Source organism: Trichosurus vulpecula, chromosome 9, assembly GCF_011100635.1.
Source record: "Trichosurus vulpecula isolate mTriVul1 chromosome 9, mTriVul1.pri, whole genome shotgun sequence".
Taxonomy (NCBI): Eukaryota; Metazoa; Chordata; class Mammalia; order Diprotodontia; family Phalangeridae; genus Trichosurus; species Trichosurus vulpecula.
In genome coordinates, this window is record NC_050581.1 from 8,063,462 (window position 1) to 8,086,038 (window position 22,577).

Below are 22,577 nucleotides of genomic sequence, written 5' to 3' on the forward strand. Positions count from 1 at the left end.
TCTTTCTGTCCTACTACAACCTAACATGAATTAGGATTCTTTTATTCCTTTGTTCCCATCTCAAAGCTTTTCTCTTACTTTTTAAAGGAAGATTGATCCTCCCTGACAATTTAAAGTGTACAGTTACAGTTATCCAGCTTCAACTCTAGGAAAAAGACCAGTCTGTATTTTGTGCATGCGTAAGTGTTATTTAGTACTCAAAGAAACACAAAACCTTTCATGGCCTTAGTTTCCTCAAATGTAAAATTATGTGGTAGTACCAGATGACCAAAGTAAAGTCCCATCAAAATCCTAAATCTTTGAGCACACTCACTGCAAAATTACCTGTGTTTTCTGTACTTGCTTGAAGCGAGAGCTTTAGCCTTATTCTTTGGCAATTCTCATGGCTAAATAAATTGTCTGGATCCTACCTACACCTGTTTAATTGGTTAGGAACTCAATAACAGGGCAACTAAACAAGTATTATTTAAGGTAGGCTTCCTACCTTTTCTTGCTAGACTAAGATGCCTTTTGCAATTAAGCTGCCAGGCTCTAAAAGAAACAGAATTTGCTCTCTAGGTTATACTCTGCATAAATTCTTAAACAGCAGTTTAATTATTTGAAAGTTGCTATCTAATTTCTTGCTTCATTTCTCTTCTCACTTTCTCACTTCTCTGGCTACGTCTCACTTTTTTTCTTCCTTGAGGCTGGCTTCATTTATGGTTGGTTTTCTGTTTTTCCTTGCCATATGTTCACCTGCCTTTGACAATTAGTTCTTTAGTACCAATACTCTCAAGCCCAACGGAAAGGAGAAGCTGCCCTGAGCTTGAATCTATTTGGAGTACTCAAGCAGAAATTTAGTTATCATGAAAGTGCTATTACCTACATCTCTCCTCTTCAGGGCTCAGAAATCTTGCCACTTGTCTAGTACTCTATATACTATGGTCTTTTTAAAATAAAAGCTTATGTTTTTGAAAAGTATAGGTATGACACATAAAACTCAGGTATAGTTTAGTTTACACTGGTTGACTTTTTCATGTAAAATGTATACTTACTATATGGTTAATAGTTAAATGGAATAATTGACCACAAAAATTCTGTTGCTTGATTCATTAAGATTATTATTAATAGAGGTTTCAATTCATACATAATAATTGAGAGCATTAATGTATAAAATAGACCAATCTCCATATAGTGATTTTTCTTTTTTAAAAAATTAATGTTGTTTATTTCAGGGGGGAAGGGCTGTTGAAGAGTACTCAGGATTTAATTTATCAAGTAGAGGTATGCTATGTTCTAGTTTACATTACTACATAATATTTTATGCTAATAATATGTAACATCTATGTTCTCACCAATGACTTCCTGTTCTCTTGTCACTTTAAGGCAGAATATAGAATTAGGATACTGTAATGGTCTTCTGTGAAGCAATTTTAACAACATATTTGATGAAAACTGCTAGGTATAATAGGAATAAAACTTAATAGGTTTTGCCAATTAATACAAGAGTATCTGAAGTTTCTAGATTTTCTAAAGATGGATAAAAATCCTCCTATCAGGTACCTACTCACACTACCCAGAATTTCAGAAAGAGTTTGATCTCTACCACATTCTAAGGGCAACATTTAGTCACGGTGGGGAAGTGTTAATACTATACTTCCTTTTTTCCTCCTCCTTTTTCAATTCCTTAGGGCCAGAGTTGAACCTGAGCTACCCACCTTCCCACAGGGTCCCTCCTAGCCCCAATATTCAATGATTCTAAGTTTAGGAAACTTCAGAATTGTCAGAGATATTAATTTGCTTAGGACCAGTAGACCACTCTGTCCTCCACTCCAAAGCACCCTCTCAATCTAAAATTGGAATTCTCTTCCAACTTGGAAATCCCCTTCAGTCAATTAGTACAGTCATTGCTTCACAGCCCAATCTCATTGGGAAAGACATTCTTAGTTGGGATGAAGTGAGGGACAGCTAATGACAAAGTCAGAAGAATGAAAGTAAATCTTCTTTTAGACTTGTGGGGTTTTTCTTAATAAGATACTTAGGAGTTGTTTCCCTTAACCTAGACCAAACTCTCTATTAGTCCTGAAGTTTTGGACTGGGGTACAGGCACTGTCACTTCACAAAGCATTGCCTGTCTGTTCCTTGTGTTAGATGATTAACTGTGATATGCCTGTTACCCATACGGCACTTGCCGGTTGGCTTCTTGCATCTGCAACAAATGATGCCCTGTCCATTTCTAACGCCTATTTTTTTATACTAACCTCATGACAAGAGGACTTTTATCACTAGAGAGCCTGTTAATAGTAAATTTCCTAAGCCCTTTAATCCTTGCTCTAAGATTTATTCTCCTAACACCTTGACTTTTATAATTGGGATTTTATCAGATAATCTTCAAACATGTAGATCTCGAGTTTTATCATGCACTTGATTTAGTACCAGATATACTTGATTTTTCAAGCAAACTGTGAGCTCCCAGATAACCCGGCAGGTACTCTAGATGAAAGGTAAAGAACCCTGACTAGATCCAACTGCAGTTGGCTTTAAGGAGAATTATAAAAGCTTCATCACTTTTGCTCGATCCCCATTGGCAAAGCAATGGCCCAACGAGACCGGCTGCCCTACCATGTGACTTTGTTTTGTCAGCCCTAACAAGGCTCAAGTTCTTCCCGACCAAGCATCAGAGAAGAGCAGTTAATTCTGCCCAAAGGAGCAGCTCCTCACCGTCTGGGCCTTACTTTTTATCAACTCAGTTTTACCGATGGAGATCCTCATTTTATAGACTCGGGGTGGCTTGCCCATGGACACACAGAGGCAAAAGTCAGAAGATCTGACGGAGTCCCAGCTTCCACTTCTTCAGAACGGGAATAGCATTGAACTACTTATTTCATATCATTATTCATATGTATTTTAATAGAAGAGCTCAGCAAACAGCTCCTACTCTCTTTCCATAATTCCACATTGCCTTCTAGGATGCCCTTGTCTTCAATTTGATCAACTCTCACCTCCTTACATGAGTGAACTGCTTCAACTCCCTCCTCCACACCATTGACCCTCAAATCTCTAGGTCTGCCAGGGTTGGGTTTTGGGGTTTTGTTTTGGGTCAAATTCTAATGCTATTAAATCCAACATTCCTACCTAAAAAGCCCTTCTCTATGACTTCAAATCCAACCTATCTAAAACCAAATTTATTTTCTTTATCTACCCCTCAAAAAAAGTACCCTTCCATTTTTCTATACCCTAGATTTGAACTTCTTTTATTCTCAGTCATACAGACATAAAATTCCCAGGCAATCTTGATGCATCTCTCTCCTTTTGTTCCCTATAAAAAATTAGTTTTCAGGTCCTATCCATTCTTTCTTGTAATGCATTCATAGTGCTATAACCTCGTGCCTGTGCTATAGAAAGTTTCTTTCCTCTAGTCTTTTGATGTGTTCATTACACCACTGCCAATTTATTCATAAATGTGGCCCTAACCCACCCTATCCCACTTTATTTCTGACTATAGTACTGCCCAGTTTGAACCCTCTGCTTAAATGCCAACTCCTACATGAGCTTAATTGTTGGTTCTTTTGCCCCAGTCACTTTGTGTTTGTTTGTGAGCTGGGGCTGTTTCCTAGCACAGAGCAGGATCTTAATAAATGTTAACTGAATTGACTGAAGTTGGTCCAATCAAGCTAATCCGCCCACTATTTCCCAAACACGTTGCTTATTCTACACACTTTCATTTATAGTATAAGTCTCCTTAATAAAAACGATTTGTTCGGTGAAGTCTGGATTCAAAGGGCCACACTTGAGGACCTAGAGGGCCACATGTGGCCTTGAGGCTGCAGGCTCCCCACTCCTGGTTTATACTTTTCCCCCATCTAGAATACCTTCTCCTCTCTACTGATCCAAATCCTGCCCACAGTTCAAAGCCCGCTTCAAGGCCTACCTCTTATGAAACTACACTGACCATTCTGTCCCAGTTTATCTTTCCTTCCAGGGATATCCTAAAGCACCTTCCTGTGTTCCTTGTCATTTAGAATCACAGGTGTTTATAAAGGCAGACACTTCATTTACAAATACGTTCCAAGAGCTTGTTTGTAAGTCAGAGTTTTGGAATTTAAGGTATATTTTTCAATAGAAACTATGTTCTTGGGTATAGAACATAGGTTATAGATATCTATTTTACTTAGAATGTAATGTAATCTACAACACTAATACTATCCTAAATTCTAAGTCAGGGGCCTTTAGTTACCTTCCAGAGACTTATTTTTTCATACAAGAGGATACTTTTAAATATATTAATTGGAAGATGTTCAGGTAGCATAACAAAGTGAAAAAAGCAGCAATGGGAAGATATTTGTGGGGAGGGAGAATGGAGAGAACTGAAGCTGCGCACCCCCCCACCTTAAGCAGGCCAGGACTACCACATTCTTGTGCCAGGTAGTTCTTGAATTTTGATGGGGAAAAAAAAATTACATCTTAATTTCAGTCCAATTGGTTTCCCTTGTAATCCAATGTATTTTATCTTATGCATTTAAAGACATTATTCTGAGAAGGGGTCCTTGAGCTTCTGGCACACAAAGCTAAGCATACTTGCTCTAAGCTGTTTTGCCTTTCACAGCTTCTTCCCTTTCTCTACTTCTGAACTCACAAGTTCCCTAAAAGCTCCAAATTTTCCACAATGGCAAATGAGATTCTGACCCATCACTATGGTGCAATGCAAAGACTTGGATTTGGAGCCAAAGATCCCTGGTTCAAATCTCAGCTCTGATACTTGGCTGTCTATGTTACTTTGAGCAAGTCACTTCACGTCCCTAGGCCTTAGTCTCATTTATAAAGTGAAAGTTGAACTAGATGATTTCAGAGGTCCCTTCCAACTCTCGAAATCTATAATCCAATAACCCTTAGTGGGAGGGGCTATTTACATGTATTGTTATTTTTGTCCCTTGAACTACCCACACTGCTGTATTGTATCTATAGTTGTCAGGCCAGTGAGCTTTCCATAAGCTTTTTCAAGAGCAACAGTCTTTTACTTCCTTCTTTGTACAGCCCCCACCACATTTCTCATGAAACATTTTATAGACTGATCTATCTCAAAGTGCAGATCCTAAGGTTGTAGAGGGTTCCAAGTAGTCAGTCAACAACAGAAATATCTGCCAAGAAGACTTCACCAACTACAAGGTAATGTCTGCTACATCAGACAAGTATTTTCTACGCTTCTATCAGTATGCTAAAGAATACAAAACTTTATTGTATTGGAGTTCAGAGATAAAGTCTGGGGGTTAGAGTAGTTGGGAACATCCCTTCTTGGGAGGTGAGAATTCAGATAAACCTTGTAGAATGGGTGGGTCTTGAATAAGTTAAGGAATAATAGTATGAGGAAAGGCTTAAAGGAGGGTTGGAACAAAAAGAAAACCTGCCTGAGTGGAGTGTGCAGTTGGGGAGCAGTAAAAAATTAAGTTTGGATAGGTATACCCTATCCTGGCAGCAGCATGTAAAATGGATTAGAATGGGTAGAGAAGAAAGCTAAGAAGTCAGCCTTTTGAAGTTACCTAGGTGTCAAGGTCTTGACTGAAGTAGTGGCAGCAGGAATGGAGAGAATGGGCAAGAAAAAATAGTCTTTGAAACGAATGATTTGAGAGAACTGAATAACAGATTAGACAAGAGGAAGGTTAACATTGACCTCTTCTAAAATCCTGGAAGGTCCTGTCATGTGACTACCCAAGTCTAATAAACGAAGCCATCTGATTGCCATTTCAGATTTCTACTTCTCAATTGACTAAAAAGTTAGCCCATTAGCTAATAGAGCGGTGGAGAGAGTTGAATTCTTAAGAAAACTTCAGATTAACCCAAGAGTCTTCTCCCTTCTCCCTGCACACCAAATTTCCACCTCAGTTACAGGCCTCATCTAGCTGGTTTATCCTTCCTTAACACTTATGTAGCTATGCTCCATTCACTACTTTACTTGGAACGGGTTCTGCTCGTTAAAAGGACTAGCAAACTTGACATAGGTATTGCCTTTCAGAGGGTGTCCTAGAGAAGAAAGACCCAAATCTTCATCTTTTCTTTCTCCTTTAGAAATTTCTCCTGTGGACATTGTCCTCTGTTCTCAACTGAGATCACAGTGGCCATAACTGTAGTTCATTCCTTATCCAAAATAGAATAGCCTTTCGGCCTAATTCCTCCAAATTTAAAAATTATTTGAACCTTGCTTTCCACTGAGAATATCAGCTTAACCACTTGATCATCAAATGTTTATTAAACTACTCGTCGAATATACATTACTAAGACACAGCCACCATTATCAAAGAGCTTACAGCCTAGGATCATACTCAACTTTGATGATCAGGAAAGACTTCATAGAGGTGGTTTGTGAATTATACCTTAGGGAATTAGTAAGATTTTAATAGGTTGAGATAGAAGTAAGGACATTCCAGGGGAAGAGAATAGTCTTAGCAGAGGCACAGAAATGGGAAAAGCACATCATATACTTGGGAAGTCCATACATGATGAGAAAGAAAAAACATACCGTACCAGTTAGTATGAATACTTCGTCTCGTTAGTCTCTTAGGATTTCCTACAACCTATAGACTTAACGTTGGTCAAGTCTGCCCTTGTTCTGGGTAGGCCAAGCTTAACTTATCAGGCGAGTTGACTGGTTTATGACTCCGGTAATCAGGAAACCTCATCAACCACTTGAACCAATTAAGTGTCAAGAACAACTTCCCTACTCCTCAAAGGTGATACTAGCCTAACCTAGGTGAAACAAATGTTGCTCCTACCAAAGACATTAAATTTCATTCTAGTCCAAATACAACAATGTACGTTGAATTTTTTAATGCCATTACCAGTTATGTTGTAAATGAGGCTGGGAGCCTGTGCTCCATATGGTCCAGGTAGCTTTACTCTATTCCATGCCCATGCATTAGTGAGCCTTTTTTATAATTTGCCACAGGAATGTGGAAGAGCAGTGCATGCCTAACCATTATAACAAATATACTCAAATCATATGCTCTCCTTACAAAGCAGTAGCATCTTTTTTTTTACCAACAGGGCAATTATCCTGGCTTACCTTACCACTGAGCCTATGAAAGTATCAGGCAAAACAATGTTATTGGAGGTCAGTTAGCTTAATAGGACCATTCATTTTACAAATGGCAAGCAAACACATGCCAGCAGTTGGGTGCTTCTAGCACTCAGGCATCATTGCTGATCATGGTTTTTGTTGCTCAGTTAAATGATGTTACTTATCCCGGGGTTTGTGACATTATGGTGGGGTTTGGTTACACTACATAATGTATAATCGTATATAATAATACATAATGATATTATTTTGAAACCCAGCTTTGTGAAATATGCCTGTATTACCGTGGATTTTGAATACACAATTATTAATAACCCACACTAACATTGTTATATACATAAGTTGCCAGAAAAATAATGGATGTTCAAATGACAAGTTCACCTTTCTTAGTTCCTTATTATCTATTTTAATAGGAAAAATAGTAGTCCCCAGTCACAACTTTTAAGCTCTTTTGAGACTGTATAAAATTAAAATATTCTAATACGTTTACTATGAAGTATATCCTTAAAAACAGATTTTGAGATCTAAAATAAATCCTCTTTCCATCAGGTTTTTGCTACAGAGGGCTTAAAGCTTGCTTCAGTTCTCCAAGGTTTCTCAAAACAGGTAATGTATGTCTGCTGAAGGTTAAACTTTTGAAGGTATAGCTTTGGGTATAAAAATTGAAGCCGTTTATTTTGAGTATTATAATTTCCTAATTTGTATTTCAGCTGAAAGATGATGACAAGCTTTTACTTCTACTGGAAATAAACAAGCTGATGCCTCTGTGCCAGCAGCTCCAACTCACAGCTAAGACCCCCATTCAGAATAAAATATATACAAAGGTAAAAAGGATGTCTTATTCAGCTAGAAAAATAAAATGCTTTATTCTTCTGCTTCTAATTAGCATAGATTTCACAATCCTGTGTGTGATCACACAGAAGGGCAGTTACTCTCTCTTCCCCAAGGTTCAGCTGCCACAATAACTTTTCTCTTGTTATAACTGATGACAAAAAAAAGCTACGGCAGATTGATTCAGATAAATAAGGAATTGCTCTAATTTAACAAAAAAAAATGACTTATGCACTTTTTAGATTGTCCTCATACTGTCATTTGCCCAACCAAAGCTAAGCCCAAGACCTTAAGGAGGTTTCACGAGGTTTCCCTAGAGTGTCTAAATACCACAGGGAAGAGAGGGCTTTGTTCTCGTTGCACAACTGTCTCATTTGTGTTATAGGCAATGGAGTTGTCCAGAGGCTCTTCTGAATCTAGAAATTTGGGAACAAAGTAGTTGGGGTCTTAAAATTACTTTTTCTAGTCAAGTACCCACACCCATTGCTTTTACCTGCTTTCGATGTTTCCTTATTTCCTTAATGTAAAAGAGTCTAATAAATTTCAGGGCTTAAATTGAGTCTTTCTGTAATACAGGTTGACAAATGTATTCTAAAAACAAGATTTGTTCTGGCTACGTTGGCCCAACTTCTCCCAGTCTGCTATAAACTGATGCATAAGGTGAGTTAGTTTTTCCATAATAAACCTTTATCTTTGTACACAGAGAAAGAATATACAGTCAGTTCTGCTGTACAGTGATGTGTGTCCCTAAAAATCACCAGGTAATGCAAAATCATGAAATAAAAATCACAGGGCATTCAGGAAATATGGGGTAAGGGGAACAATACCCCAAAACCTCATCAGTGACACATTAAAAAAAGATAGGAGCCTAGAAAAACATTACAATTTTATACATGTTAAAAGGTTAAATACATAAATATTACAATAGTGGAAGCATCCATGACCCAAGGCTACTGCTTAGCCTACACTCTGGGTTCATATCGGGATTTGGACTGGCAAAGCTGACATCTGTGGGTTAGAGGGTGGCCTTGTTGGGCCCTCACTCCAGGACCTGGAGCTATGGCCACGGAGGAGGCAGGGAACAGGAATAGGGTGTGGCTGGTGTTCTGATTGCACCAGAAGACATATGGTACTTTACCTTGAAAATGACCTGAAGCTTGCTTGTGGAAGTGGGCACCGGAAGGACTACAGCTTGTGAACTATTACGAGTGTTCCCACAATTTCTCAAAGATGAAATGGCATATAAGCAAACTTCAAATTTTTCCCCTAATTTATCAATTGCACTGGAACAAATTTGAATTTTTTTTAAAAGTGTTATAGCAGAACTGCCTGTACCCAAAAAAAGGCCACATTTAACTTTATAAAATTACTTTTACAGTGCAAATCAGAAAATGATTGTATAAATTCTCTTCAGCCCTGGATGGAAAGCAGATGCCAAACAGTTACAACTAAAGATAGCATGGATGAAAAAACCGTAGAGGCTTTTGGGGTCAGATCTCTGGAACATAACATAGCAAACCTGACATTTTTAGAAAGCAAATAATCCTCAGATTCTTCACTGATATGAGAAAACTAATTAAGCGCTTTCTCCTTGTTTTTTTTCCCTTCCCATAAAGATTTCATATTACCAAATTTGCTGTGACAATTCTTAGCATCTAATAAATGCCATGGTAGTTTTCAAAACTTTAACTTCAGTGTGACTTTGTAATGGGCATGTGTATCACTGCTAACATTTATTTAAGAATTGAAATCATTTCTCCAGAATGTCTTAATGAATCATCGGTCCAAAGAAATAGCTATGAAGATGTTCTTGAGAACCTCTGACATACCGCATTAGTTATGTTCTGCTTACATGTTTACAGTTTGTAGTATCATACTTAATGTTTTTGACATTGCTTTGCAATATCTTAAATCTCTAGAAATCATTTATTTTGGAATATGCCTATATTATTATTAAATCGCTGTTTACGGGTATTACTTAATGGAATAAATATGTTCCAACTGAACTTGTTGTAGTGAAATTTTTCCCACAGCCTGAGTTCTCCATATTACAGCTGGAGATACATTTCCATGGAGAAAATCCATTAATAAAACAATGCATTTGGCAACCCACAAGAAAAGATATGGGGGCCAGATCTGTAGTATTCTGGGCATTGTAGTACTGTGAATATTTTTGTAACACTTTACCAACTGTAGGATTTTCACCTACATCCACCTTTGTTCAGAACCCAGATTTTCTCCCATGCCTCTGCATAACAAAGTCTCCACACTCAACTCCTAGAACTCATCATTCACTTTCTCTTTGAGTTTTCCTAAAATGTGTAGATTTCAACAACTGTGGAGAGTCAGAGGATCTGGGTTCTAGTCCTACATATGCCAACTGTATAATATTGGGCAAGCCATTTCCCCCATCTGAATCTCGTTCTTCATCTGTAAAATAAGAGGGTTAGACTAAATGACCTCTTGTTTCACAGATGACTTTTTACAGATGAACATAACCTCCAATGCCCCTTCCCAGCTCTAAAATTCAGCATTTCACTAAACCAATTACATGATAAATTCTCCCCTAAAAATCTACTCAAGACACTTGAGGTTTAAAAAACATTGGTATGCCTACAGCCTCGGATATGCTTATAAAGTACACATGTAGTAAATGCTCAAAGATTGAATTATCCTATTTTACCAGTGAGAAGCAACCTGGTACAGTGTATAGGGAGCTGGCCTCAAAGTCCCAGCTACAAATACAGGCTTTAGATCCCTGGGCAAGTCACTGAACCTCTCAGGGCCTTTAGCAACTTTTAATACTCTAAGCTGCCATATCTGCCTTTGTAAAGGGAGTTTCTTCAACCAACAGCATCGATCAAGACCCACCCCCCACCCCCCAAAAAAGAACACTCAATCATTACACAATGGATAGCATTTTATACTTTTTATAGTACTTTCATATGCACTAAAACTATTTTGCTACCGACTTTAGTGAGAATCTGTAGAGGGCCAGCTCTGAGAAAGTCCATTCTGGGATAGGATACAGGCCAGGTTTTCCCTGAAGCCTGTTCTTGCCCTTGGGTTGATAACTCAGCAGTGGGCTCTCCAAAACCTCCATGGCACACACTGCTAAACCCCACCTGTAGGCTATTAACACAGTATTGTTTTCAGCAAAAGGAGAACAAAGCATAAGCAAGCCATGCAATGTAACAAATGTCTCGCACATGAATTTGTTGATCTGCTTGCCTAAAAAGGTATATAAGCCCTTTTCTTCAGCTTAATAAACAGAGCTGTCCTATACTCTCCTGCCTGGCCCATGTAATCTTTTCACTCTCCGGGGCATTTGGCCATCTTGGGCCAATTCAGCGCCACAGCTGCTGGTGGCAAGAATTCACATACTTAAATCTCAGAGTCTCGGCTCTGGGCCAAGATGAGAGAGGACACCCCAGAAACAAGGGAGGAACAGACATAAAAAAAGCTTTACTGAAGATCTGATGACAAGGGAAATAGCATGATGGACAGAAAGAGCTGGGCTTAGAGACAGGAAGACCTGGATTCAAGTTCTGCCTCTGACACAGACAATTTTAGCTTGGTAACATCCCTAACCTCTTGGGACCCCAAGCAGCTTTTTTAGGCTCTTTAAGCTGAAGGGCATGTGGCCATCTGCAATGAGAGTGAGAAATCCTCACTGAAAGCTCCCCACACTGATAAAATCATAGGTCTGGTCAAAAAATAAGTAAACAAGGAGAAAGAAGTCTAGTTTCTACCTCTTCTCAGTTCCCAATCTCTACTCTTCCAGTTCAGGCAATCAAGAAGCGTCCTTGGGGGGCAGCTAGGTGGCACAGTGAGTGGAGCACCAGCCCTGGAGTCAGGAGGATCTGAGTTCAAATTCAGCCTCAGACACTTAACACACTTACTAGCTGTGTGACTTTGGGCAAGTCACTTAACCCCAACTGCCCTGCCTTCCCCTCCCCCCCCAAAAAAACACTAAAAAAAGAAGTGTCCTTGGGCAAAGTATACTACCTTGTCTAAATGTTCTGGTGAAACTGGTAAGGGAGGAGGCCTGAGGGGAGGGGGAGTGTCTTTTGTTTCACCAAAGTGAACATAAAATAAAAACAAAGTATTTAGGAAATAGTGTGTGCAGTTTCCCAACTGTTTATGTTGTGTTTGAGTAAGTGAAAAGAGCTAGGGAGAAATGGGGCATACTGGGACAGAGCCAATCTAAGAGGGAGAGAAAGATGACCTAATAAATCAAGATGAACTGGCAAAGACCACCAATACCCAAGTGGCCAGGAACTGAAGCAGAGCCATCCCACACTATGGAGAGGACTGTTCCACCACTTTCTTGTCCAGTCATGGTCGACAGCAGTTGGTCCTTTAACACATGTAAATTTGTTTCTTTTGATTTCATCTATCTTCATGATGTTTCTGATCTGTTATTAATTCGTTTCACCACGACTTCTTCATATTCTTTTCGTGTCAATAATCCCTCAGTGACGCTCTTGCTTTCTTCAAATTTGGGTAGCACGACAGCAATATAACCCTCAGTGGATGGCTAGAAAATAAAATCCAAAATCTGACATAGCTGAAATGACAAAAATCCAACAAAAAGCTATGAATTAGACTCTTTTTTTTACCTTTTCCTGCAAAATGGATGGCTTATCTAGAATATTTTCATTCACCTCCATCAACCGTCCTCTGACACAGCTGTTAAAAAAATTTTTTTAAGACCATTTTAAAAGAAAACTGCTTCCCTTTTCCTTCTCTCCCAAGTTCTGTTTCAAAAGCAACTGACCTTGACACAGTATATTCTTCTCCATCTGAACAAGATATCCTACAAAGAGGTGCAAGTTCTGTTAGAAATTGTGCCCCCTGGATATAAGAGAAAGAACAAAAATTCATTCATATTTTAATCTTTCTAAACATATAAGCAGTTCTTATATTTAAAGCTAAGAATTTAGTAAATCTTGAAGCATTATATAAAGTGAGCTTTTTTATATTACAAAATGTATACATATTATTTTATGACTAATTACATTCCTGTAAAAATGTGCTAACAATGAGTGAAAATCACTCAATTTAATAAACATTTATTGCTCACATTCTATGTACAAGGCACTAGAAATACACAAAGATAAATTTTTGAGGAGTCCCTGCCCTCAAAAAGTTGACAGTCTAGTAAGGGAAGGATAATATATTTATACCCAGTTGTACAGTGGGAAGACCATGTGGTCACTGGCAAATTGACTTAAATGTCTATAAGCCTCAGTTCTGTCATCTTTAAAATGAAGGGAGATTAGATGATTTCAGAGATTCCTTCTAGATGTAAATCTTACGATTCTACACACTACCCACACAAATGAGGAGTTCAATTAAGTACAGAGAAGGGATCAAACGGAGTGTCATGAAAAATCTAAAGAGGAAGAAGCTACAGTGTTTAAGGAAGACTTCATGGAGGAAGTGACAACTGAAGCCAGCCTTGGAGGAAAAAGAAAAGGATTTCAAAAGGACAAGAGCTGGGGAAGGGACAGACCAATACACGGAAATGGGGAAGGTCAGGATAAAAATCAAGAAAAGGTGAGTGATCCAGTTTGGATGAAGTGCACTGTGTATGAAAGAATGCCTGCAAAATAAGGTTGGAGACAAGGGAATAATCCTAGACTCCTTGACAAGGAGTTTGTATTTCAGGTAAGAAGAAACTACTCCAAGTCTTTGGGCAGGGAAACAAAGGATTAAGTTCGTGACCCAAGGGCAAGATGCCCACCTTTTCAATAAAATGACCCAACTCAGCACACTCAATCATCTATTTTTTCACCTTTTTGTCCCCCAGCACCTAGTACAGTGCCTTGTAAGAAATGTTTAATATTTATTAAACTGAACTGTAATAGTACTGCCTATTTTCTAGGATAAACTTTCCAAAGTGTACAAAACTCAAAGTTGCTGTGTAATATTAAATTTTACATGATGGGTTTTATAACACTGTATAAATTTTTAAATTTTGCTTCCTAATTTCAGCTTCTTTCTTACTAAAACAAATCAGAAAGTGAAGATCATGTCATAGAGTTTATAAGGGCTTTCTCAGCAGATTTTAACAGTCTTTGGGGAAGACCTGGGTTCATATGACTTTTTGAGAAATTCATCCATGTATGTATGCTTGTCATCCTTTTAAAAATATTTTGTTGAATTAAAAGCATTTTAAAGATTGTTTTAAAATGTACAACATTAAAATATCACATGAAATATAACTAATGTATTAAGATACTTCAATGTACCATGAAGCAATCCTTTGTGTTTTAAAATTCTTCATTTCTTTATAGGAATCTTCAGCAGCGATATGAAAGATAGGGTGGTTATAATTGGGGAGGCGGCTGAAGTGTATATACTTGTACATATGAAATATGATTGGTAATAGAAAATACTAGATTTCCAGGTGGCTAGACTGTTAGGTGAATGGTGGGGAGATGAAGATGGCTAATTTGCTTTTCATTGTGCCCCATTAAGTTCACAAATACGTCAAAATAAAAGTTTGATAAGTGCTTTAAAAATGTAGTAAGAAAAATTTGGAAATAAAGAAATCTACTTCAGTCAGGTTATAAAATGCTCCCAACAGAAGTTGTCTAAATTTTGCAAATATTGCCAGAATTGGTTTTCCTGGTATAAGAGGTCACTCACAGACTTAAGCTTCTTAAATAAGCAAAGCAATGATAATCTGTCGAACCCAGCAAGACTTGAACGTATTGGTTAGCACTTTGAAAGTCATAACACCCTCCCCATCATGAAACAACACGCACCCCAAATCACAAAAGATTTTATGGGAAAACAAGGAACACTAAGCCTAGCCATGACTGTGGTTCTGCTCTCCAGTTCTAAAACCTCCCCCTCTAACCCCATTATTTACTTCCAAAGTCAAAAGTCATACCACTTAATTATTAATTACATGGCAGCAAACACCAATAATCTTTTTTGTGCTAGCTATGGACAATAAATACTCAAGAATTTGACACGAGTATAGAGAACAAATATTTTCCTTATATTCTCAGAAAGGATTTTTTAATATCAATTAACCACCACCTATTGTCAAAGTTTACTTGTTTTTATATTACTATTAATGGTGAGGATGTAAATAGATAATAAAAACAAATATCCATACCCGTTTAAACTTCCCAGAAACCTTGTTCTGCAGTCTGCTACAGCTGGCACTGATTTGGTAGTTAATGCTCTTAATTGTTTTTCCATTTTGAAGAAGCGGATGAGATTCTGCCAATGTGATCACACAGATTCTATAAAAAAGAAACACTATCCATCATTTAATTTTTTAATCTCATCCATGACCTAGTGTTGTCTCACATACAATTTCTCTGAGTTTACAATGTACCACTCAACACTTGGTCCAGAAGCAATGGTTTTTATTCCCCTGTGGTTGTTGCTGGGTGAAGGACAAGAACTAAGGATTAAGACGCAGGATGTGAAGAAGTAATAATTAAGACAAAATTGAAAACCGCTGCTCCTAAGACAAAACAAAACTGTTAGAAAACAGACTGAATCTCAGTTACTAAATAGAATGGGACCAGAGATGATAGGATTACTAAGAGATGGAAGGGAGAAAGTAAAATAAGGACAACAGCTGACATATGAGTTTTACAAATTCCTTCATATACAATATTTCATGTGTTCCTCCCAAAACCAGGTTCAAGTATGATCTCCTTATTACAAATGAGAATGATATACACACAGGCATACACTCTGACCTGTGACAACAGAGACATACCTTGAGTCACTCTGCTCTTCATTTTTACAGAGACTGAAGAGCCTAGAATGACATTTGTTAATTTTGGTAACAGTTCTCTATATAGTGAAAGGGACAAACCACTTTAGAGACCACCAAAAAGAAAGCTTATGAATACAAAGCGAAGGGAGTTGGATATTTTTAGGGGATCCTCATATGGTAACCTGATGAACTCACTACCTTTCTTTTCTAAACCCTCTGAAATCCTGCTTCCAGTGTCATCATTCGACTAATTTGTATTGTCTTAAGTTTCCAATGAGCTCTTAACTGTGAAATCTAATGGCTTTTTCTCAATTCTGATCCCCTTTGACCTCTCCAGCATCTGACACTTGTCAGTCACCATTTCCTTCTGAATAATCTCTCCTAAATTTTCCGGATTATACACGAAACTGGTCTATATTATGTAAAGCTTGTTTTTCTTTTTAAGTATCTAATGTGGCTTTCAAAGCTGTCTTTTTTGTGTGGCCTTTTCCTTTCCATCCTTTTTTATTTAAAAAAAAAAAAAAGATACCTCAATGGCTGTCTTTCCTTTTTTTTCCCCTCTACTATCCTATTCTCTCCTTGAACTTCTATTCCTCACCCTCCAAACTGAGGGGGGAAGGGTGAAGTCCTTATAACAATCAAGCAAAACAAATTCCCATACTGACTATGTGCCAATGTCCAAAAATTGGGCAGCAAGTTTGATCAACTGTCTCCTGAATCATGGTTAGTCACTGCATTGAATGTCTGTCTTTACAATACTGTTCCTGTATTTACTGTTCTGCTACAACTCAGTCTGCCCTGCATCAGTTCATAAAAGTCTTCCCGTTTCCTCTGAAACCATCCCCTTAATTTCTTGGAGCCCAATATTCCATTCCATTCATATGCCATAGTTTGTTTGGCCATTCTACAATAGATGAGCATTCCCTCAGTGTCCGATTCTTTGATACTACAAGAAGAGCTGCTATAAATATTTTTGAATATCCTTTGAATATCCTTTTCCTCTTTCTTCCATCTGTGATAAATGCCAAATTGTAGGTATTGCTGGGTCAGAAGGGCATACAGAGTTTAGTGACCCTTTGGGCATAGTTCCAGTCTGTCTTCCAGAATGCTGTACCAATTTATAGCTCTACCAAAAGCACATTAACGTGCCTACTTCCTCACAGATCCTTCAACAATTGTCATTTTTCTTTTTTGTAATCCTTGCCAATCTGATGGGTGAGAGGTAGAACCACAGGTGTGCTTTAAATATGCAGTTCTCTAATTTAGCGATTTGGAGTATTTTTTCAACTTTGTTGATAACTTAAATTTCTTCCTTTGAAAATTACCTGTTCATATCCTTTGACCATAAACTTATCTACTGGGGAATGACTCTTAGCCTTAAAAATTTCAATCAGTTCTTTATACATGGTGTATATATCTTAATATGATAGCTTTATCAGAGAAACCTACTAGGAAAGTTTTTCCCCCAGTTATGTTTCCCTTCTAATTTTAGCTGCACTCATGGTTTTGTTTCGTTTGTGCATATACTTGTTAATTTTATATAATAAAAATCGCCCAATTTATCTTCTATAATCCCTTGTTTGGTCATTTGCCCCCTATCCATAAATCTGAAAGGTAATTTCCTTCTCCTCTAATTAGTTTACGGTGTCACCCTTGATGTCTATGTCATCTATACATTTGAAGAAGTGAGTTTATGCCTAATTTCTGCCAGGCCGCATTCCAATTTTAGCAGGTTTTTTTTTTCAAATTGTGTGTGAGTTCTTATCTGGGATCTTTTGGGTTTTTTGAATGCTAGGATACTAGGTTCATTTGCTCCTGTATGTCCTGTACCAAATCTGTTTCACTGTTTGACCTCTATTTTTTAGCCAGAATCAAATCATTTTGATGAATGGTGCTTTGTAGGATAGTTTGAAATCTGCTAGTCCTAAGCTCCCTTCCTTCCCAGTTTTAAAAACTTCTCTTCAAGTTCTTGACAAGGTGGGTCTGACCATACCACCTTCCCTGCTCAATGAACTCCACTGCCTTGCTATTACTTGCTGAATCCAATAGAAACTCTTTATCATTTAAAGCTCTTCAAAACCTGAATCCCTCCCCCTTTTCAGGTTTCTTACACCTTACTTCCCACCAAGAACTCCCTGATCTATCTACACTTGCCTACTTGGAATTCCTCGAACATGACCCTCCTTCAACTGGCTGTCCCTTGTGCCTAAAATACTCAGCCCCTTTACCTCCACCTCTTAGTTTCCCTTTCATCCTTCCAAGACTGAGCTCAAAGTCCAAATTCAAAAGCCATTTCTGTCCCAGCTGCTCATCTCTTCGCCTTTCAAAGTTGCCTTCATCTGCTCTGTATATATGTTGAATGTATGTCTGGCATGTAAAAGCTTAACAGATATTTTTTGACTGACTTCTCCATTTTCATGATACTTGTGTTTAAATAACCAGGCTAGTCATCTAGATCAGAGACAATGCTGAGGGAAAAGAGGGACATATTCTTATTCTGCAGCTCTCCCTTTCCTAGTCTCAAAGCCAGCTACTCTTCTGTTCACATTAGTCATTTTATCTCATGCCCTACTTTAAACGCAGCCTGTGACATATTACAATTTCCATCTAGGGATAGAGACAAAAAAAAAAAAAAGAAACAGTTGCTGCCCTTAAGGAACTTACATTCCATTGGGGTATCAACAAATACACCTATAACGGAAAATACATACCACTTAATTTGGTAAGGCAGACGGTACCAACAGCTAGGTATCGGGAAAACATTCATATAGGCCCTTGAGCGGAGTTAAATTCTTCCCCTGAAATGCCTCAGAAAGCAAAATCTAAATCTAACTGTATCAGGTATGGTGTCAATGCACGTTATAACAGCAAAATGTAGGTGCCACACACCACCAGAAAGAATGATCCCTAATGCTAGAAAACAAAGTAGCCAAGGAAGCCCAGACTGTATTACCTTCCGAGGTCCATTCTAGCCTCATTAGTATGCCTTGACTCATACTTCATTTGGATAAGAAGCAAAGAAAAATCACTAAAAATAAAGAAGTCTAGGGATCTGCAATAAAGACTATCTGCGACTAAAAAGCCTTAGGAAGTGACGTTAACAGAACCAGGAGTACACTGTACACAGTAACAGCGATACCACACAATGATCAGTTGTGAATGACTTGGCTATTCTCAGCAATACAATGATCTATGACATTCCTAAGGACTTATGATGAAAAATGCTATCCACTTCCAGAGAAAGAACTGATGGACTCTGAATGCAGATTGAAGGATGCTTTTTAAACTTCATTCTTCTTGGGTTTTGTGTGTTTGTGGTTTGCAACGTGACTAACATGCAAATATGTTTTTTATGATTTTACATCTATAATTTAGATCAAATTGCTTATCTTCAGGGTGGAGGGGAGAAAGGGGACCAAGGAAGAAGAGAATTGGAACTCAAATGAAAAAAAAAACACGTTAAAATGTTGTTACATGTAATTGAGAAAAATAAAAAATATTTTAAAGGCAGTTGGTAAGTGCATTATTGTGAACTGAAGAAACATATGTAGGAAATATTACACACTTAACGGAACCATTTCACAAAAAGTTGCCAAGAATAATCAAATATATTGATGATAAAATGCTCTGTGGAGAATAATTAAGAATGCTATTCAATTTATAAGCTGAGAGAAATGGTAAGGATCTGCTCACTACAAAAGAGAAAGTATTTGATACTTATTGATATTTGATACCCTCTCCTTCCTGGATGTTCTTTCTTCTTTGAGTTTTCCTGACATTGCTCTTCCATGTTTTTCCTCCTGTGAGACCTCACCTCAGTCCATCTCACTCACTCATCATCTGGGTCATACCCACTAATTCTGGGTGTAACCCATCTATCCTGGGTCCTCTTCTCTTTTTACATCTCTCTCACTGTGATTTCATCCGTTCCCATGGGTTCAGTGATCACTTTTACTGAGATGATTCCCAGATCTATAGATCTCGCTCCAAGTTTTCTCTTGAGCTCCAGTCCCACATGACCTACTGCCTATTGGACATTTCAAATGGATGACCCACAGGCACCTCAAAGTTAACATGTCTAAAACAGAATTCTTTTATCTTTCTACCAAGAGTGCCATCATCCTTTCAGTCACCCGGGTTCACAAACTCAGTGTCACTCTCACTCACTCTACCTATCCAATCAGTTGCCAATCCTGTCTCCTCTATGCTCACCTATATCTAAAATGTTTGAGAATCAATATTTAGAGAAAAGGGAAATGGGACAAATTTAGGTCTGTGGGAATCTGATTATTTAGCCTTTAGGAATGTCTTTCTCCCCCTTCTTCTTTAGATTTATAGATGTCACCTCAGCTGTGAAGGGAATACAAGATTGTGAAAGCTTCCCTATGAATAACTCATGCAAGGCAATATTCAAATAGAGATAGTACAAATTTAGTTAGGATGTGAACCTCACCAGGCCTAAGTTTCGTTTTCCTGTAAATCATATGATTTCGGGGAAACCAGATGATACTCCCCTCTCCCCCTCCCCTAGCCTACTTACAAATGGCCATCTTAGCATTAAAGTTTCCCTATAAGGTAATTCTGTAGTTTCTGTGCTTGTATTGGGTAAAAACTTATTCCTGGTTAGATTTTGAGGCCACTCGTCTCCGCAAATGGGGACAGGGGTTCAGCCTCTGGGGTGGGATTTCTTAGAATTGTTTGTACAAGGGTATATATTTCCCTGCTTGCCTTCCCCCTCTTGCCTCTCTTCACTGCTATCTCCGCCCTGGTAGGGAGAGATGCCCAATTCTCCAGACTTGATCAAATAAAGCTTCTGGGTTTTTTTTCTACCTTGAGAAACCGAGACATCTGTTTTTTTTTTACCCGAGCCAGTGGTCTTTTGTCCCACACACTACTATAACAGCCTCCTAACTGGTCTCACAGCTTCAAGTCTCTTCCCTACTCCAATATATCCCCCCACAGCTGTCAAAGTGATTTTCCTGTATCTCTGTGCCTTGGCAATGGCTGTCCCCGATCCCTCCTCACCACCTCTGTTTCACTCTACCATCTTGGCTCTGTCCCCCTTCTCTTAGAATCTACTTGCCTGTAAGACTTCACCACCACCTTCTACATAAGTTTTTTCTGATCCCCCTGTGTATATAATGTACATTAAGTAAGTTCTTTGAGAGCGCTTCTGGCTTACCTAGCTCTTACTTAGCACAATGCCTGGCATAAAGTATAATAAATGCTTGTTGAGTAACTGAATTTTGGATGAACCAGTTTTTGCCATTTCCCAAGAAAGTGAATCTTGTACACCCAAAGTGACTTTCTTGAAGGCTTTAATGACAATTATTTACTCAAAAGCTTCAAGTTATATGAGGCATCATTAATGAATGATGCTACACAAAAATAAAATTATCACAATCACAAAATCAGGGCTCTCCCAGCTTTTAGCTACATAATCCTGAACACAACACTTGACCTTTCTCAGCTATAAAATGCAAATTCCATCACCGTACTACTTACCTCATAAGATTTTTTGAGAAAAACATTTAAAAAATCTTTTAAAATATGCAAATATGCACTATTACTATTTTCAAGTAGTATAACTTTTCAATAATTAAAATACCAATTCAGATTCACTCGCCTGTTAGAGTGCTGCAATATACAGTGATCCTCACACGGCTTTCCCTTCACATCTAGGAAACACAGAAGAACTGAGTAAGTGTATCACATCACCGTTGCTACATTAGTACTTGCGATTCCTCTACTTACAGAAACCCCCCATCCTTCAGAGACAAGCGCTCGTCCTGTCAATGCTCTGTACTGCATATACAGCTTCTTACGATGCACCGACCTCCCAAAACACTCCACCGCAAAATAAAATCTGAATTTCAAAAACTGAACGCTCCTAATGCGGCATTGTAAGGGCCCGGGGGAAGCGCCCTTCCCCTCTCCCCACTTCCCACCGCAAGGTTCTGGGCGGCGCACGCCCCGTGTTTACACGCGACGTCAGACAGGAGGGGGCCTCGTGGCTTGGATCACCCCATTCTCCCCCAGGGTTGGGAGAGCGGACCAAAGCTCTGCAGCCCCAGGAGGCCCTTCCCAGCATCCCCTGGGGCTTCCAGAGAGGGGCGCCAGAGCGCACACACACCCCCACCCCAACTGCCCCCTGCCATTTAGGACGGCCTTTGATAAGTAAGGAAAGACCCCAGGGGTGGGGGCCAGGCACCGACCTCCTCCGCGCGCTTAGCGCCGCGCCTGGCACACAGTAAGCGCCTAATACATGCTTGCTGACCCGCGTGGTCGGCGCGCCGGGGGCCGCAGCAACCGCTCCCGCACCAGCCCCGCCGCCCCCTACCTACCGGCCTTGTACCAGCGGGTGAAGTAGCGATCCACCAGCGACGGGGCTGCGGCAGAAATGGCCCCGGCCCCGGCCGCCATGGCGAGCTCGGCCTCCCACCAGATCCCACGACCACAGACCCAGGCGCTCTTCGCCCCGCCGTGCACTTCCGCCTTCCCACGCGGCAGCAGGAGCCGGCGCGCGCACCGAGCCTCGTGCGCACGCGAGCGCCCCCGTCCGGCAGCCGAAGGTGGGCGCAGCTGGACTGCACCGTCATGTCTTGGACTGCGCCAGCAGATTGGGCTACTCTGCAACCGCTGGATGCAGAGGCTGTTGGGATGAGGAGGGAGGCTGCGGGGCTCCTACTCAAAATAAGGGCGGCCACGAGCGCTTCAGCAGCTCCTTTAAAGGTGCCCCAGGCGAGAGTCTCCGTCACTCCTGCTGGTCCATGCCTAGAGGTGCAGGGCTTCCCGCCTTCCTTTTTTACGTTAGCATGTGCCGAAGCCCAGCTCAGACCACGCTCCAGCCCTGCCCAAAAAACTTTCAGGGTTCTCGACTGCCTTCCAGGATAAAACCTGGCACTTAAGGGCCTGATAATATGGCTTCCACCAGACGTAATTTAC

The 22,577-nt window shown here is 39.4% G+C and overlaps 2 protein-coding genes across 3 annotated transcripts in view; one reads left to right on the forward strand and one right to left on the reverse strand.

Annotated features, from left to right (window-relative positions):
* CTNNAL1 (catenin alpha like 1) overlaps window positions 1–9,885 on the forward strand; it is a 100,735-nt gene extending 90,850 nt beyond the window's left edge. The window contains exons 15-19 of the mRNA XM_036737772.1: window positions 1,215–1,263; window positions 7,598–7,654; window positions 7,759–7,872; window positions 8,456–8,539; window positions 9,258–9,885. Coding sequence (XP_036593667.1) covers window positions 1,215–1,263; window positions 7,598–7,654; window positions 7,759–7,872; window positions 8,456–8,539; window positions 9,258–9,422 — 469 coding nt within the window. The 3' untranslated portion in view covers window positions 9,423–9,885. The remainder of the gene's footprint in view (window positions 1–1,214; window positions 1,264–7,597; window positions 7,655–7,758; window positions 7,873–8,455; window positions 8,540–9,257) is intronic.
* ABITRAM (actin binding transcription modulator) lies at window positions 9,471–22,139 on the reverse strand. Of its 2 annotated transcripts, none has more exons than XM_036737774.1 (6): window positions 21,977–22,139; window positions 21,259–21,310; window positions 15,015–15,144; window positions 12,660–12,736; window positions 12,502–12,571; window positions 9,471–12,419 (listed from the first exon to the last, which is right to left on the reverse strand). In XM_036737774.1, exons 1-6 carry the CDS (start codon window positions 22,053–22,055, stop codon window positions 12,282–12,284), a joined length of 546 nt encoding a protein of 181 aa, XP_036593669.1. In that variant the 5' UTR covers window positions 22,056–22,139; the 3' UTR covers window positions 9,471–12,281. The 2 variants fall into 2 exon arrangements, with proteins under 2 accessions (XP_036593669.1, XP_036593670.1); XM_036737775.1 differs by lacking the exon at window positions 21,977–22,139 and adding an exon at window positions 21,387–21,466 and having other exon boundaries at window positions 10,794–12,419.
* Window positions 22,140–22,577: the final 438 nt, after the last annotated feature.

Coding starts and splice junctions, on each gene's coding strand:
- ABITRAM (XM_036737774.1), bottom strand. CDS start 22,055: ATGGCGGCCGGGGCCGGGGCCATTTCTGCCGCAGCCCCGTCGCTGGTG. Junction 15,145..21,258: donor ATATTGCAGCACTCTAACAG/GCGAGTGAATCT, acceptor TCTTTTTTATAG/AATCTGTGTGATCACATTGG. Junction 12,737..15,014: donor TTTCTGGGAAGTTTAAACGG/GTATGGATATTT, acceptor TCTTATATCCAG/GGGGCACAATTTCTAACAGA.